Source organism: Rhopalosiphum padi, chromosome 4 (genome assembly GCF_020882245.1).
Source record: "Rhopalosiphum padi isolate XX-2018 chromosome 4, ASM2088224v1, whole genome shotgun sequence".
NCBI lineage: Eukaryota > Metazoa > Arthropoda > Insecta > Hemiptera > Aphididae > Rhopalosiphum > Rhopalosiphum padi.
In genome coordinates, this window is record NC_083600.1 from 53,632,684 (window position 1) to 53,650,292 (window position 17,609).

Consider the following 17,609-nt stretch of genomic DNA (forward strand, 5'->3'; position numbering starts at 1 on the left):
GCACATGCCCATAATATTTTACCATCGCACGCCACTGATTTATTTTATATTATTTCCACTCTGCACACACTCACATTTTCGATTTTAATTATTTTACCGTTTTACTATTATCACACATTAACATACTTGAGAACATAGTACCACAGAAACAGAAGATATTTTATTCGTTCATAAATAGACGTATTATCTGTAACAGTACCACGTGTTCAGCGTTCACGGTATAACTGTTGTCTGTACAATAGGTATATGCTAGTACAGCGGTTCCCAAACTTGTTCTTCTTACGGCGCCCTTTTGGAACCGAATTTTTCTCATGGCATCCCTGATAAAACCGATGACTATTTATATTTATATAAAATAATGAATAGAACATTTTAAATTTATTTTTTGATAACAACGATTAGCGTTGCGGCGCCCCAGTAAAGAGTAAAGACGATATTTAAATAAAAATGAATAGAATATTTCAAATTAATTTTTTGATAACAACGATTAGCGTTGTGGCACCTTGGTAACGCCGACGTGGCGCCGCAGGGCTAACAGGTAGTAGATAGTAAATACCTAACCTAACAAGTGCAGTAGTCCGTCACAAGACCTCAAGCCCCACGTGTGATTTACAGGCACATCAGTACTGCACAGACATAAGGTAATTACAATTTTAATATTGTTCGATGTAAAATATTGAATAAATGAGTTTTAATTCTAAATGTTAAATGTACCTGTAACTAAATTATTGAATTTAATCAGAATTACAAATCGATCCGATATGAACACCACTACAGTCGCTTATTTGAAATAATCAGTAATAATAGATAAGACAAATGCATTTAATCTATTGAAATCAGAGGCAGCGCGAACAATTAAAATTCATGAAACACGTTGCTACGTCGGTGTATTGTGTAATGTGTATTTATATTTTATACTAATGTGAAATAATACTATTAAATCTATGAATTATAGTTATCATGTATAATTAATCAAGGGCCATTGAAAAAATGAAACCTGCCAGTAAGGGGCGTATTTATAAATGCCCTAAGGCCTAAGGGGTGGGGGGACACAACAAAAAGATCAAATTTGCGTACTGAGGCGTAAAGTTCTAAATTTCTCATATAATAAAAAAAGTAAAAAATACAGTGAATGGGGGAGGGCACGGCCCCATGTGCCCCTCTTTTAAACACGCCTTCGGTGTCAGGTTGACATTTTCCAACCATCCACCCACCTACCTGCAAATTTTTGTCAGGGACACTTGTCCCAAAAAGTCACAGTCGCGCTGCCACTGATTGAATTCAATAGATCTTAGTTTATTTTATTATTGTGTAGTTATTATATTTATTTTTATTTTTATGGTAATTCAATCTCCAGTAAATATTTTATAAGGTATATAATTATAAATTAAATGCTAATTAGTAATTTTATTATTAACTTAGTTATTGCTTTATTTGTATGCATCTTTAATTCTTATGAGCTTAAATTTAGTATTCACACAATAGTTATCTATATTAAATGACTTTCACTCAGCTTAAAAGGTATTATATCTGTGAAAGAGATGGATTCTGCACAAAAGCTTGTTCTGAAATCTAATAAATGTAAACCTGAACATTTCAAAAACAGTTCTCACAAGGATAGAATGTTTGAAGTACTTCATTCTTCACGTAACCAGTAAAATTGAATGTTTTTATGTGCTTGCTAAATAACTTCTATTAATACATTTTAATTTTAGGGATGACAATTTTTGTGATATTAAGTTACAAACAGATGACGGTACTATAGTATTTGGACATAAAAATATATTGGCATCAGCTACCCCTTACTTCAAGGCTATGTTTTCTAATTTTGCCGAAAGCAATAAAGATCTTGTTAATATAGGAGAAATAGATTCCACCATTTTACAACTATTGATAGACTACATTTATACAGGAGAAATCATGATCACTCGAGAAAATGTACAGGTATTATTGTATTTATACATATTTGATTTGTTATGTACCAAAGTGGCAACGTCCACAAATTTAATTAAATTGTTGATTGCTCTAGGTTGTGTTATCAGCTGCAGATCTTTTTCAGCTTGACTATGTAAAACAAGTATGCATTGACTTTTTACAAAATCATATGAATCCTTCAAATTGTTTTGCAATTAAAGTATTTGCTGACTTACATAACTGTAAAGAACTGGTGTCAAGCTGTGAAGCATATATTAAAAAACATTTTTTGTATGATAGCTTTAACTCTATTTAGTCTATTTGCTGGTACCTTTAGTAAGTTGTATTAATTATAATTATTTTATTTTTCCAGAGAAGTGGTTGAACATGATGAGTTTCTATCTTTTTCATCTGAAGAAGTGATTAAGTTAATTTCCTGTAATGATATTAATGTTCCATTTGAGGAAAAAGTAAGAACATTGAAATTAATAAATGTTTTATTTTTTTAATTGAGGAAGAAGATCGATTAATCTGCATATAGAATATATCTTATTATCACTGTGATAGGATGAATAGTAAATAATACTTACTTTATAAGTATATGATATGTCAATCACATAGGTATTTTGAAATCAAAATTTACAAATGGAAGATTGTTCCATGTATGAATGAACTCAAATTATTATTTAAAAATTTATATTCAAATAAGTATTGGCAGTAATTCAGAATTTTTACTATATAATACTAAGAAATATTTCATAAATCCACTATTTATTGGGGGGACTATTCCCTTTTGTACCCTTTTGAAGGTGACTGACTACATAATAAATTAGTATAATAAACTTGATGGATGATTTTTATGAAATTTTGTACTAATTTTCAACGTCTCTGGCAGTAATATAACACCATATTACTATTCCATTTGAAGAAAAAGAAATGACACTAAAATTAATATTTTTTTAATTTAAATATTGAGGAAGATGATCAATATATTTATACATAATACATAATGTTATATAGTGAATAGTAAATGATACTTAGTATATAGGGATATCGTATTTTTTCTGAAACACATAAGTATTTTAAAATCAACCCAAACAATTCTTCATAAAAACAATTCACTTTTAAAATGATCATTGCTTATATTATAACCATAATTAAAAAAAAAAATGTGTACAGAGACACATAGATTATCCTCTTATTTTACTTTCTATGTCTAACATCCACGTATTAAATTTTTAATTAATCAGTAATAATTCATAGTAATATGATAAATTTCCAATTAACTATACATTATTGATTGTCCAGGGAGGAATGCTGATTTAGTAAAAAAAATGTATCTAAAATTATATTTAGTTGTTTCCTGCTGTTAACAATTTATATTTTATATTATTTTATAGTATCCAATTAGTATATACTATACCTACTATATAGTATATACAATAGTATTAACTATTTAATTATTATTAATTTCATATAAAACTCATATGTATATTTTGGAAGGGGAGGGCATTTTAGGTTTTAAATAGGAGTGCCAACATTTAAGCACGCCATTTTATTTTTCGTCAGGCCACTTTTTCTTCAAAATAGTAAATATAGATATCGTTTGTGTATATTTTTATGAATACAAATTATTCATTAATAATTTGTTTGCTTTTTGATAGATTTAAAAATATTTAGTATATGTACCTACATTTTTAATCAATGCAATTTATTCCAAATAAAATTAATATATTATATTTATTTATTAACATATTAAAATAAATAATAATACAATATTCCATACGGTATACATTAGTTTTATAAATAATTTGTGCTATTCTAGCTTATACCTTTTACTTTTTAGTTTAGAAAATCTATTTACTGCTTCATCTAAATCTATTTTGTTAGTATCTTCTTTTTTACCGCTACGACCATTAAATCACTTCATTGTTTGTCACACATTGTGAAGATCTAAGATAAGGTTTTACTCTTTTGAGTGAAGAAAAAACCTTTCATTTGATGCATTACTCACTGGAAGTGTTAATAATTTGAAGTAGGTACTTTCAATGTTTCTGAAAATGCTGCTAGTAGTTTTTGTATATAATTTAATTTTTATGCATAGTGCCATAAGCCATCAGCGCATTTAAAATTTTAATTCAGATCAATAAGATACAAAAAAATTATGTGAGCCAATGTATACTTAGCGCCTCTGATGTTTATAGCATGTAGTTATTATATTTTTGTTTTCCAACAAATAGATTAATAATTTAAATTTTCGGTAAATGGTATATAAACAAAATAAGGTATATTTAATGTATTATAATATAAGATCATACCAGAGCTACGAGTAGGTATCTCATAATAGATATTATATTGGATTTTATGCATAATATCTAAAAATCTAGATACCGAAAGAAAAAAAGGAATTTGTAGTAGTAACATACTACTAGATATTTTTTCTCTGTTAAAAAAATTGATGAATTATATATTTGATTTGGTATAACTGTAAACTATAAGAATTCTTGAGTACGACTGTACGAGTAAATTTTAAATCAATGTTTATTGTTTTTATTTTGTGCACAAATGATGGGTATTCAGTTGCTATAGCACAGTACATATTATAACATATAATTATTTTAATAAAAAAAATAAAGGTAGCTATAATTATTTATTAGAGCAATGTATGTATTATGAAAAAATACATTTAGATTTTGTGTAGGTAAACAGCTGTATAGTAACCTTTGATAAATTAAGTTTAAGTATTAAATATTAATTAGGAGATCCAACATTCCTCAAATATTGAGTTAAACAAAAAAAAAATATTTTTGAATGGATATTATATAACAAAAAAAAAATAAATTAACCACCTTGGTCAGGGGGCCTCAAATTACCAAATAATAGTGGATATATTAACAGTTTAATTTTATTACTCCATTAGTTTTATACTTTGCCCAGCGTAAACTATATGCTTGATCTGGCTGTAGATATACTATTATGATTTTTTTTAATAATAAAATAATAAATAAAAGTTTATTGTAACAACATCAATTACGAGGTTAATATTTTTCTGAATAGTAAATACTGATCTTCTATATAATAAGAATTTTTACATAATAATTAAATTTTATTTATTTATTTAGGTATTTGAATGTGTCATTAAGTGGGTAAAACATGAATTGTATCATAGAAAAGAATTTTTACCCAATCTAATGGAACATGTGCGTTTGCCATTAATTTCTAAAGAGTATTTCTCAGAGAAAGTAATTGTTGAGCCTCTTCTTAATAAATATCCTAAATGTATATATTTTTTTCATAAACATTAATGTATTATTTTTAAATGCATATAATTTATTATTATAATATTTTTAGGCAAAGCTTATGTATTTGAAGCATTTCGTATTTCTTTAATTAAGTCAACAAATCCTTCCTCTATTCCACAAACAATTTGGAGTAAACCTAGATTACAACAACAAGTATGTTTATTTTATTGTTGATTTATCTTTAAAATGTTTTTAATCATTTAATTATTATAGGTTATTCTAGTGTTAGGTAGGTGTACATCAGCAGAAACGAGTATTACATATTGGTATGAGCCAGCAACCAACTTAATATGTTATGCACCGAAAATGATTGAATCCCGTAATTATGCTGGGTTGTGCGTTGTAAAAGATCATTTTGTATTTGCTATTGGTGGAGTTAAATTATATGGGTGTAGTGGGTATACAAGCAACTCGATAATTTCTGTTGAAATGCTGGATGTATCTTCATCATCATTATGTTGGGTTTCCAAGGCTGATATGTTAGTTAATCGAAATTGCTTTGGAATTGGAGTATTAAATAATTGTATATATGCTGTAAGTAATGCTAATATATTAGTTATTTTATGTTATAAACTTATAAATAATATATATTTTATATTATATTAAATTCTAGATTGGTGGACTAGATAGAGGAAATTCTGTAAATAGTGTAGAGGTTTTTAACCTTGGTACTGAACAATGGAAAATGGTATCTAGTATGTCTAATGAGAGATATTTTTTTGGTGTTGGAGTACTCAATGGCCTGATATATGCAGTAAATAATTGTATTGTATTAACTATATGATATATTTTAACTAATTTATTTATGTAGGTAGGAGGTTATAATGGTTCATCAATTTTGAAATCCGTGGAATGTTATGATCCCAGTCTTGACAAATGGAACCCAGTTGCTGAAATGTCAATTAGTCGATATAATGTTAGTGTAGAAGTTTTGGACGGTGTAATGTATGCTGTTGGTGGATATAATGGATTCAATTATGTTAAAAGTGTTGAAGCCTATAATCCAAGTATTGGAGTTTGGTCGTCTATTGCCGATATGCATTTGTGTCGAGAAAATCCTGGTAGCTATAATAATTAATTTTTTAGAGAATTTACAAATATTAATACATTTTTATAATTGTATTACTATAGGAGTAGTGGCATTTGGTGGTTTTTTGTTTGTTATTGGTGGAAATAGCGGATTTACTTGTTTGAATTCTGTTGAAATCTATAATCCCACAACCAATTCCTGGTCAATGAAAACAATATCAATAGGTAATCAAATTTATGGAGCTGTGGTAGTTGATAGGCCACTACATTTACAAACTAATTAGTAGAAACTATATCTTTGTTGTTGTTTTTAACCATATTCATTTTTGTATTGTTTATTATAATATCTAAATTACTGTTTTAAATTTCCATCTATTTTATATTTTAATTATTTGCATTTATTAAAACCAATTTATAAGCCATAGAATTTATTAATTATATAATACCCTATGCCTAAGTAGGTAACGATTATTATGAGGTCTCTTGCATATGGATGGCCATAGATGACTGCATAACACTCCATTAATGTTTTTTGGATTATTCAAGTAGGTACATAGTTTGTGGGTATACGACATACGTATACTTAACTATGAGACTATGAGAGCAAAGACAGCAAACATTGCGGCAGGTAAGGTTGGTTGGCCTACATCTACATGGAAATACAAAGTTCTGAATTAAACTTTTTATAATATTTACGTAATACGTGAACAAAGACTAAAAATTAAAGCAATAGAGTGCTCACATTAAGAGGGTGTCACACCCGCATGTGTTATCTCCGTCTTACAAATACGGAACATAGCAAATTTATGCTCAACAGATCACGTTTAGCTTCGTTAGTTTAAAAATTAGAGTGAATCGACCTATTATGAAACTTGATGGTAAAAAAATTATCTGTGTTTGCATGTTGGTTTTTTACGATAGTTCAATTTTTTTAGCAAGTTATGCGTATATAACATAGCGTAAATTAAAAATGCTCACAACTCATTTTAAAAACTTAATAATCGTAACAAACCAACACACAAACACAGATAATGTTCTCACCATCAAGTTTCATAATAGGTTGATTCACTCTAATTTTTAAACTAACGGAGCTAAACGGCCTAAACATGATCTACTATAAGCATAAATTTGCTATGTTACGTATTTGTAAGACGGAGACAACACATGCGGGTGTTGCGGCCTCTTAAGTGTTTTAACATATTATATACCTAATATTTATATCGGTACCTAAAATACAACTTTTTCCTTCACAAATGGTCTGTTGTATAGTATGCGTAAAGCAAAGTGCAAAGATGTTATATCATGTCTTAGCTATTCGCCTATACCTACTCTAGTGGAATATAATATTCGTTTTCACTGCCGCTACACACGTACAGAATAACAGTTTTTATTTTATTTTATCTAATATTTCAGCATATACGCCTAGTAAAAAAGTTAAAAAATATATTTTTGTATTTAATTATTTTCAAAAAAATTGAAGATAGCCCATTATATAAAGTTTATTTTTCTGAAAATATTGACATTTCAACATTTTAATTTAATTTATCTCCTAATTTTTAATATTTTTTCTAGTTACTAAAAAAACTGAATTATTTAATACGATGTGGTATCTTTGTATCAGATATGTGGCCTGTGTCATATGGCCAGCAAACGCTTTCAGTGTTTTTTCTATTAATTTTACTTTAATTAACAATATGCTTAATTATAAGAGTAGGTACCTAATACCTATGTTGTTATGTATAATTTCTATTGATTAAAAAATGTTGCCATATTAGTAATAATATTGATTATAGAATATTCTATAATCAATGGTAATAACTAATAAGTAATAACTATACTAAATAACATGACTACACGAGTATGTCATCCCAAAAAACAGACAAACTTATTTTCTTGGTTAACCGTTTTCATTTACAAAAACAAGAACAACTATTTTCAAAAAACACCACTAGTGACTTCAATCACTACGCCCAGTAGCATGTTCCGATTTGAATTTTCCTCTAAATTTACCATTCTCTAACTATCATATTTTTTTTCATATTCTATAGCCCTATAGGTATAAATTAATATAAATATGATCTAATTTTACTCTATTTGTTAACATTTCTAAGTAAAAAAATATCAAAATTAGAAAAAAAATTGTCAAAGCATAAATAATTTAGTGACTAATCCAAATCTGTATTCAAAATTAAATTAATATATCAGAACATTATGTATTGGGCGTAGTAATGGAAGTCGCGAGTTATATTTTCGACCGAAAATCAATTATATGATCCAGCCCCCTTTAATGAAGTATTAATTATTTTAATAATTATGGTTTTAATATTTTTAATGTTCCAGTATCCTACATTTAAAATTTAAATAGGTTCAATAATAATATCATCTTAAATCTAATGATAATATTTTTACAGTTTTTTCATTAACATTTTAATTATGAATATGGTTTCATAAGTAGGTACATAATATTAAGATTATTTGAAGCAGTCAGTATTTTTATTGCCTCATATAAATTTTTTTTTTAAGCCTAAATTTGCTCTTATACTATAACTATAACTTTAACTGCACACAGCGTAGACAACCAATATATTAATTTAATTGTGCTGTAATGATTATTTACGTATTAAATTATAATGGAGGTACCTACGCTCAGGGGCTTCTTTTCAATTTTTTTTTGGTACGCATAAATATTGAGCAGGACACTATTTATTTTTTTTTCGACATATTTAACATTATTGTGATGTGGTCGAGCGGGCCATGTGGATGGTGGATGTGCCTTGTGGGCCAAAATTTACAATTTAGAATTTTAGGTACGCAAATGACGCCCCTGCCTACGCTAGGTATTAAATTATCTTAATAAGTAATTACGCAATAAATATAAAATAAACCATGCAATATACATTGTGAAATTGTGTTATAGCTTTTATTTATCGATTTATTGGTACTCATATTTAGGCAAACAGTAGCTTAAAACGTTTAAATAGATAATTATTGTGAGTGATAAGTGTGCACTTATATTATAACAGATGAAATGTAAAAATTCAGAGTGATCACCGCCGCAGTTTATAAAGCGCACTACAAAATCTCTAAAAAATTTAATTTATAACCTTAGGTCTTGGATAATAATATACTATAGTATAGTATATAAGTGTATGGTCTAAGTTTATAACACTAATAATAAAGACCTATACACTAAGACTAAGTTAGTTTAATACTTTTTCCATAACTAGTTCATAGAACTGATTAAATGTAAAATACAAATCGTACAACATCAAATGAACATGTTTTGGTATCGCTATCACTATTCTGACATATACTGTGCCACAGCCCACTGCCCCACTATAATCCATTGAGTGCACTCTTAACTAAATAAATAATGATATCGACTAACCAAACATTATTCTAGTCATGACAAGACACTAACTACTAAGACACACAAAACCTATATTATAATTATTCAAAGTGTACTTATAAATTATAATGTGCAAGTATAATACTAATATTTTCATTACCAATCCAATTTCTCCTCGATAGACACTGTCAGGATTCTGCAAAATTATAATTGCTGACCGTTGTGTATTTAATGCCATATTGCTAAATTTATAATTTTAATTTTAATTATATAAAGAATTATATTGAATGTATAAGTTGTAATTCTTAGTATTTTAGGTAAATCAATTTTTTAATTATAATAGAGTATAATAAAATAATTTATCAGATCTGTTTGAATATCATCAGTCATCATCTGCAGTACTCATCACTGTTGCAGTAAACTACAATAATAGGTAAGAAAATACATTTACATAGAAGTTAAATAATATTTTATTTACATTACATTATTTACCAGTATACCACCATCTATCAATAATATCGTGTTTGTTAATAATTTATTATTTATTTCTGACAAATTTTTGGTGCATTATACTTTAAACGTTTCAATTATAATTTTTCAGTATTATGATTTCCAATCTGTGCACTAAATTAAATCAACTATGAACTAATAAATAATTTTATAACTTGAAGTATTAAAAATATGTACTTAATAAAAGTCAAAAGGATTAATATCAATAATAAATTTTTTCCTACCTATTCTTATGAATAGAAATTTGACACTATTATAGTGCCTACCTATATCACTTTTTTATAATAAGCATTTATATTATTGTGATAGTTGTATATGAAACTAAAAACAAATATATTTTTTTTAAAAATGGAGGATTAAATTAAGATGGACCATGTGTTCCGTTTATAACTAGATTGTCCCTTTTTCAACACCATGTCCTTTTGAATCAGCCAACTTCGAACAGGATACTATTTGCCACATTTTTAATATATACCTAGCCTCATTTTAACACTGTTTTGTTGCCGCGACAAATCTTACAATATAGGCAGTTGTTTGCCACGACTCGCGTGGAAAAGATATAAGGTGACCATTATATAATAACAAATTATTATGATAATAAATTAGTTGCGAATTCTCAATATATATATAATAGTACGATACTGTCGCAAAGTGTTACAAATATAATATTATAATAACACGGGGGCTCCGAAATAATAATAATAATAACATAATAATACAGTCATATGAGTTTTACAATAAATTATAACATAAATAATTAATTTACCTTTAAGGCAAAAAAGGGTATAATACGATATAAAAAAAAATAGACCTGATTTCCGGTAGCGGTGTCGATCTAACTTCCCGGGTCCGAGTTAAAAATCTTCATTGGTTTTGGTATAATAAAATATTAGGATCAACTTGACGACGTAGCAATATAATATTATAATAAATATATATAGAAAATACGGTCGCAGCGGTTACCGTATATATATTACAACGACCGAAAATGGTACTTGGCCGATAAATGGATAAAAACGCGATCGCACGTTGAATATCAGAATATGACATACAAATCACAATTATATCGGTTCGCACACGACGCAACAATAATAAATAAAAGTAATACAACTGTCAACTCAACAACTGAATAAGAACGCGAACAATGAAAACGTGAACTTAGCGTGTGCGAAAAAACACGTGCTTTTCAGGTGTCACCAGACATAAGAACCCGGGCACACGGGTACAGTGCGTAAAGCCTACCGTGGCAACAACGCAACACGACCGGTTTTTTATGAAAGTGTCAAAGCTGTCAAGATGGCGCGACAAAGTTGACGAGTCGACCGGGACGACGGCAGCGACAAGTCCGCGGCGATCACAGCTTGACCACTCGGAAGGGAAAATGGCCAATTGTGATGACCGAACTGTCACTTGCGCCGCGATGACCTCTGACCTGGCTGAAACGCGCCAAGAGAAATGAGGATCGGTGTTCGAAAAATACTATTGGGAAATTAATTCGCTGATAAATAAGAAAAATTCTGGGCATCTCTCAGATGCCCTCCGAGCTAAAAAATTCTATGGTCTGACTTTATCAACAAATCTATGGCTTAAACACTAGGAATCGCGCACTTCTTACTTCGCCACATAGTATATATATTTTTTTACGCCAATCGGGAGATAACAATATAGGATACATATTAAGTAGGCAACAAAAATGTAATAACAGTAACAAGCAATAACAAAGCTACACAATAAAAATAAAACGTACAAATGATATAAATAGCCATAGTACGCTGCTAAAACAAACTAGGGTGCATTTGGATTATAATTATAAACACTAAGCATTATTCTGTGAAGTGGGTGATTGTACACATATACATGCAGTGTAGAGTGGTGTGTAACATAAAACTGGGCTAGGTTTCGCGGAACATAGCCACACAGGTAGTAACTTTGAATTGGATTTCAACAAGTAAATTAGGAGCGTCTAAGGTTCCATTTAAAAGGGAAGTTAGAAAGTATCACCTAAAACAACGCGGCGAGAAGAGAAGGATGGGATGTTAAAAACATATTACGTATAGTCGGATATAGCCATGGAGAGACACATCAGTTTTGTTTACGAATACTAAGTAGGTTAGGAAGCGATTTGCACCGGCTCTAGCTTATGTTGGTGTTTCGCAAGGTATGAGTACCACGCCAAGAATTTATCGTACTTATGTAAAGTAGAGACTAGAGAGAACGAAGACAATTCACTGATGTGAAATGTTTAGTATTGCGTTTAAGAGGACCAGGACGGTATACCCGCATTGTATTGTCTCCGACTTAGTAATGTAGATCATAGCAAATTTTCGTTCAGCAGAACACATTTTGTGATGTTGTGGATACCGAGGTCTTTAATTTGGGGTACTTGTGTTAGTGGTAAACTGGTAACTGGTAACCCATTAATGGAATATGTTTTATTAGTGGGCACTGGGCAAGCGTGATTTAGAGAAGGTAATTGAGAGACATTTGTCAAGATTATCTCTAACCATCCCACCATTACGCCGTTTCATAACCTCAATCTCTCCAAGAAAAGTATTATAGTATCGTTCTCCTGTCACCACTTTGGGCACGCTCTACTTCTTTTTTATTTCTTTAAAATCTCATTATTGAACACGATTCTCCTCTCTGCAGTCAACACACGATACTCCACAAGGACCTTATGGTTTCTGACATTCCCAACTAACCTTCACCTGCTCTAGTAGGCGATACCTCAACGTGACAACATGGATCACCTATTATCCCTTTTCAATTCCTCCAACATTCCTGTTGGCATCAAAAATATCTCCTTAAACCAACAAAAAAATATCATACTTTAAATATTATCCTTTTTTAACCATGCAGGCTTTTTAATTTGGTTTTTTTTTCTTCTCTTTCTTTTTTTTTAATAACTTCTATTTAATACTGTTCCCCTTTATTTTTATCGCTAACATCTAATTGTTGAAATTAATTGTAATACAAAATTAAAAACAAAAAAAAAATACTTATATATGTGTGTGCATAAAAAAAACTACGTAAGGCCGTACCATGGAAAAAATACGAAACAATATATTTTCTAACAATTTTTTTAAAATTATTAAAACCAAAGTTAATATAGTTTAAATAGGGAACAGTTTTTGAATAACGAATATCGAGTGACTAAAAACAGTAATCAGCGATAACCTTGATACGTGTCCTATATATTTGCGTATTGTATGCAGCATTATACAAACAATGTACTTATACCTACCTACCACGCAGGTATCTACATTAACATTATTAATTATTTATTATTTATATTAAGTATAATTTAGTAATTTTTAACAGTTTAATATTAATTAGAATTATTTTACGGATTCTTACTTTATCAGAACTTAAAATTTAGAAATAAAAAAAAAATGAATATAAATGTAATATAAATTATCTATCATTTGTATTAATTAGTATCATACTCGTATTTCAAAAGGTATTATGTCCGTGGAAAAGAAAAATACAATACAAAATCTGAAATCCGAAAAAAATGAACCAGTACGATATAAAAATAATTTGCACATGGATAAGGTATTTCAACTACTTCAACTATTTCGCAAGTACGTTATGATTTTGTGAGTGATATAAGCTGCTAGCCAAATCATTTTTAAATAAATATTATTTTTATTTTAGTAATACATTTTTATGTGATATTAAGTTACAAACAGATGACGGTACTATAATATTTGGACATAAACTTATTTTTGCAACTGCTAGTCCATATTTTCGTGCAATGTTCAATTGTTTTAAAGAAAGCAATGAAGATCATGTTAATATGAGAGACTTAGATTCCAAAGTCTTACAACTCTTAGTAGATTATATGTATACTGGCGAAATCGTGGTCACCGAAAAAAATGTGCAGGTATAATATATATTATGATTTATTATTGTTGTTATAAACATGCATCAAAAATAGTTAAATGTTTTATTGTTTATTGCTCAAGGTTGTATTATCAGCAGCAGATCTCTTACAGTTAGACTATGTAAAAAGATCATGTGTTATATTTTTACAAAAACAACTAAGTCCCTCAAATTGTCTGGATATTGAAGAATTTGCTGACTTATGCAATTGTACGGAATTGCTGTCAATATCTGAAGCATTTATTAAACAACAGTTTTTGTATGATAAAGATAGATTTATTTTCCGGTTCTGTTAATAAATTATAATTATTATTTTTTAGAGATGTGGTTAAATATGACGAGTTTCTATCTTTATCAATCGATAAAATGATTAAGTTAATCTCTTGCAATGACATTGTTGCTCCGCTCGAAGAAAAAGTATGAAAATTAAAATTGATAATATTGTGGATTAAGATCAATATGTCATCGCTTAAAATATAATCTTGTATATAGTGGTGGTTTGAATGGCATATTGTATATACTTGTATATAATATATAGTCTATTTCAATCACGTGGGAATTTTAAAATCAAAATTAATATTTAGATGAAAAGTTGTTCTTAATGATCTTATGTGTGTGTATTATTAAAAATATTGTATTATTTTAAAAGGACGTCGTACACGCGAACTACTTATGAATTTATGATGTTTCCGAAGTACGAACGCATAATATAACAGATAGTATGTTAGAATAATTCTATTCTGCTGTTTTTATTTTTTTAATAGAGTAAATTAAAGTATAAAAAAAAGTTTACACACGGGACACGGACCTAAATAAAATTCTTAGCTTATACTTTTTATTACGTGTCTACGTCTAACATCCATGTTTTAATTAGTGCGGGTGATAAATGAAAATAGTAATGTAATAAATGTCTAATAACAATTTATTTCATTGATTGGTGAATGCGGATTTCCGATTTAATGAAAATAATTATTTCTTAAATTATACTTGCATTGTTTCTCGTTGTTTAAAAATTATACTTTTAACTTTTAAGTATATTAGTATAATAGTATCAAATTAGTATTAACATATAATATATTAACATAAAAATAAATATATTATTAGACTTTTTGCCTATGATGCTGTTCTTCAGATCTTCTATATTATAATAACATTTTTTACGTAATAATTAAATTTTATTTATTTATTTAGGTGTTTGAATGCGTCATTAAATGGGTAAAACATGAATTTAATCTAAGAAAAGGGTTTTTACCTGATCTAATGGAACATGTGCGTTTACCATTAATTTCGAAAGAGTATTTATTAGAAAAAGTAGTTGATGAACCTCTTCTTAAAAATAATCCTCAATGTATGTTTTTTTCCATAAAAATGATTTTATTATTATTTGATGTATATAATTAATGATTATTATAATATTTGTAGGTAAAGATTATGTATTTGAAGCATTACATTTTAATCTAATTAAGTCAATAAATCCTTCCTCCATTCCACAAACGATTCGGAATAAGCCTAGACAGTTCACTAGGTTACAACAACAAGTATGAATGTATATTTTTTTGTTTATCTTTAAAAAATGTGTTTAATCATGTAATTCTTATAGGTTATTCTAGTGTTAAGTTGGTCTGACTCGGCAAAGAAGAGTATTATAAATTGGTATGACTCAGCAACCAATCGATTACATTTTGCACCGGAATTAATTGAATCCCGTGGTTTAGCTGGATTATGCGCTGTAAAAGATCAATTTGTGTTTGCTATGGGTGGTGTTCAGTCATATGATAGGCGTCAATTCAATTCTAGATGTTCTATCGAAATGCTAGATGTATCTTCATCATCACTTCGTTGGGTTTCCAAAGTTAGGTCATTAGTTATTAGAAAATCTTTTGGAATTGGAATATTAGATAATTGTATATATGCTGTAAGTAATGCTAATATATTAGTTATTTTATGTTATAAACTTATAAATAATATTTTTTTTATATTATATTAAATTCTAGATTGGTGGACTAGATAATAATGGCTATTCAATAAATAGTGTAGAGGTTTTTAACCTCGGTACTGAACAATGGAAATTGGTATCTAGTATGTCTAATGAGAGATGTTATTTTGGTGTTGGAGTACTCAATGACCTGATATATGCAGTAAATAATTGTATTATATTAACTATGTGATATATTCTAACTAATTTATTTATGTAGGTAGGAGGTTATAATGGTTCGTCATTTTTTAAATCTGTTGAATGTTATGATCCCAGTCTTGACAAATGGAACCCAGTTGCAGAAATGTCAATTTGCCGATTTAATGTTAGTGTAGGAGTTTTGGACGGTGTAATGTATGCTATTGGTGGAAATAATGGATCAATATCTCTTAAAAGTGTTGAAGCTTACAAACCAAGCGCTGGATGGTATTCTATTGCCGATATGCATTTGTGTAGAGAAAATCCTGGTGACTATAAAATAATTAATTTTTTAGAAAATCTACAAAAATTAATACATTTTTATCATTTTTTTATTATAGGAGTAGCGGCGTTGGATGGTTTATTGTACGTTATTGGTGGAATGTGCAGATCTGCTGTTTTGAGTTCCGTTGAAATTTATAATCCCAGAACCAATTCCTGGTCCATAAAACAAATATCAATAAGTCATGAAATTTATGGAGCTGTAGTAGTTAATAGGCCACTACATTTACAAACTAATTAGTAGAAAAAAATATGTTTGTCAGTGTTTTTAACTTTATTCATTTTTGTTTTGTGTATGACACATGATAATATATAAATTATTAGTGTTCCAAGTTTCCATCTTTTTCGTACTCCTATTTCATATTGTAATTATTTACATTTATTAAAACCAATTTATTGAAATATGTACCTCTCCTAATAATATTCTGCTTCGAGATGAAACTAAAACTTACATTTAAGTATATTCAAATGAGTAAAATCTTTTAAAATATGTTATTTTATTATCACTTAAAATTATATGTAAAAGAAATATAAGTGATTTCTAAAATAATACGTTTCCTACTTTCAGTAGGTTGTAGGTATTACTTTCATCCTGTAAGTTAGGTTAGGTTAATACTGACTTAGTGACTTACAGTTATTAAATCTCCCTAAAAATAAAATATATTTTTTTAAGTATATTTAAAGAGTGTGTTCATAAAATATACTTAAATATTGAAACCAGTGGCAAAGCATAAAATGAGATAAGAGAGAATTATACAATATAAACCTTCATATTTATACTTGAAGAATTATTGATAAAATATCGAATTTCATAATAACAAATTTAAATTTAAAAAATACCGATTTTATCGAGTTCTTGTTTATTTTCCTAACCTGTCAGATTCTAATTAGTAAATGGTGATTTAGTAATTTAGTAAGTTGCCAATGTGGTAGGTTTAATGTAACATAAGTCATAAATACCTAACCCATAGTATACGTATACCTATATATAATAAATGTCTAAATAACTGAGTACTGACAGTAGGGCCTTACTGACAGGTATACTGAATTAAATATCATAATATTATCATAGAATAATTCCACAGAATAATATTTAACTGTGATAATTCTGTGATATTATCAATTACCTATCACGGAAATGGATTATGGAAGGACCTTATCTTTT

At 28.4% G+C, this 17,609-nt stretch overlaps 1 protein-coding gene across 1 annotated transcript; it reads left to right on the forward strand.

The window, feature by feature from the left end:
* The first annotated feature begins 462 nt into the window (after positions 1-462).
* On the forward strand, positions 463-16,776 carry LOC132930048 (uncharacterized). Its single transcript, XM_060995704.1, has 22 exons — positions 463-641; positions 1,514-1,654; positions 1,716-1,944; positions 2,030-2,205; positions 2,288-2,384; positions 5,037-5,193; positions 5,266-5,369; positions 5,430-5,750; positions 5,830-5,970; positions 6,028-6,277; positions 6,348-6,528; positions 12,437-12,506; positions 13,543-13,688; positions 13,762-13,990; positions 14,073-14,248; positions 14,310-14,406; positions 15,181-15,337; positions 15,412-15,527; positions 15,590-15,904; positions 15,984-16,127; positions 16,185-16,431; positions 16,504-16,776. The coding sequence occupies exons 2-22, from the start codon at positions 1,542-1,544 to the stop codon at positions 16,683-16,685; spliced, it is 3,648 nt and encodes a 1,215-aa protein (XP_060851687.1). The 5' UTR covers positions 463-641; positions 1,514-1,541; the 3' UTR covers positions 16,686-16,776.
* Positions 16,777-17,609: the final 833 nt, after the last annotated feature.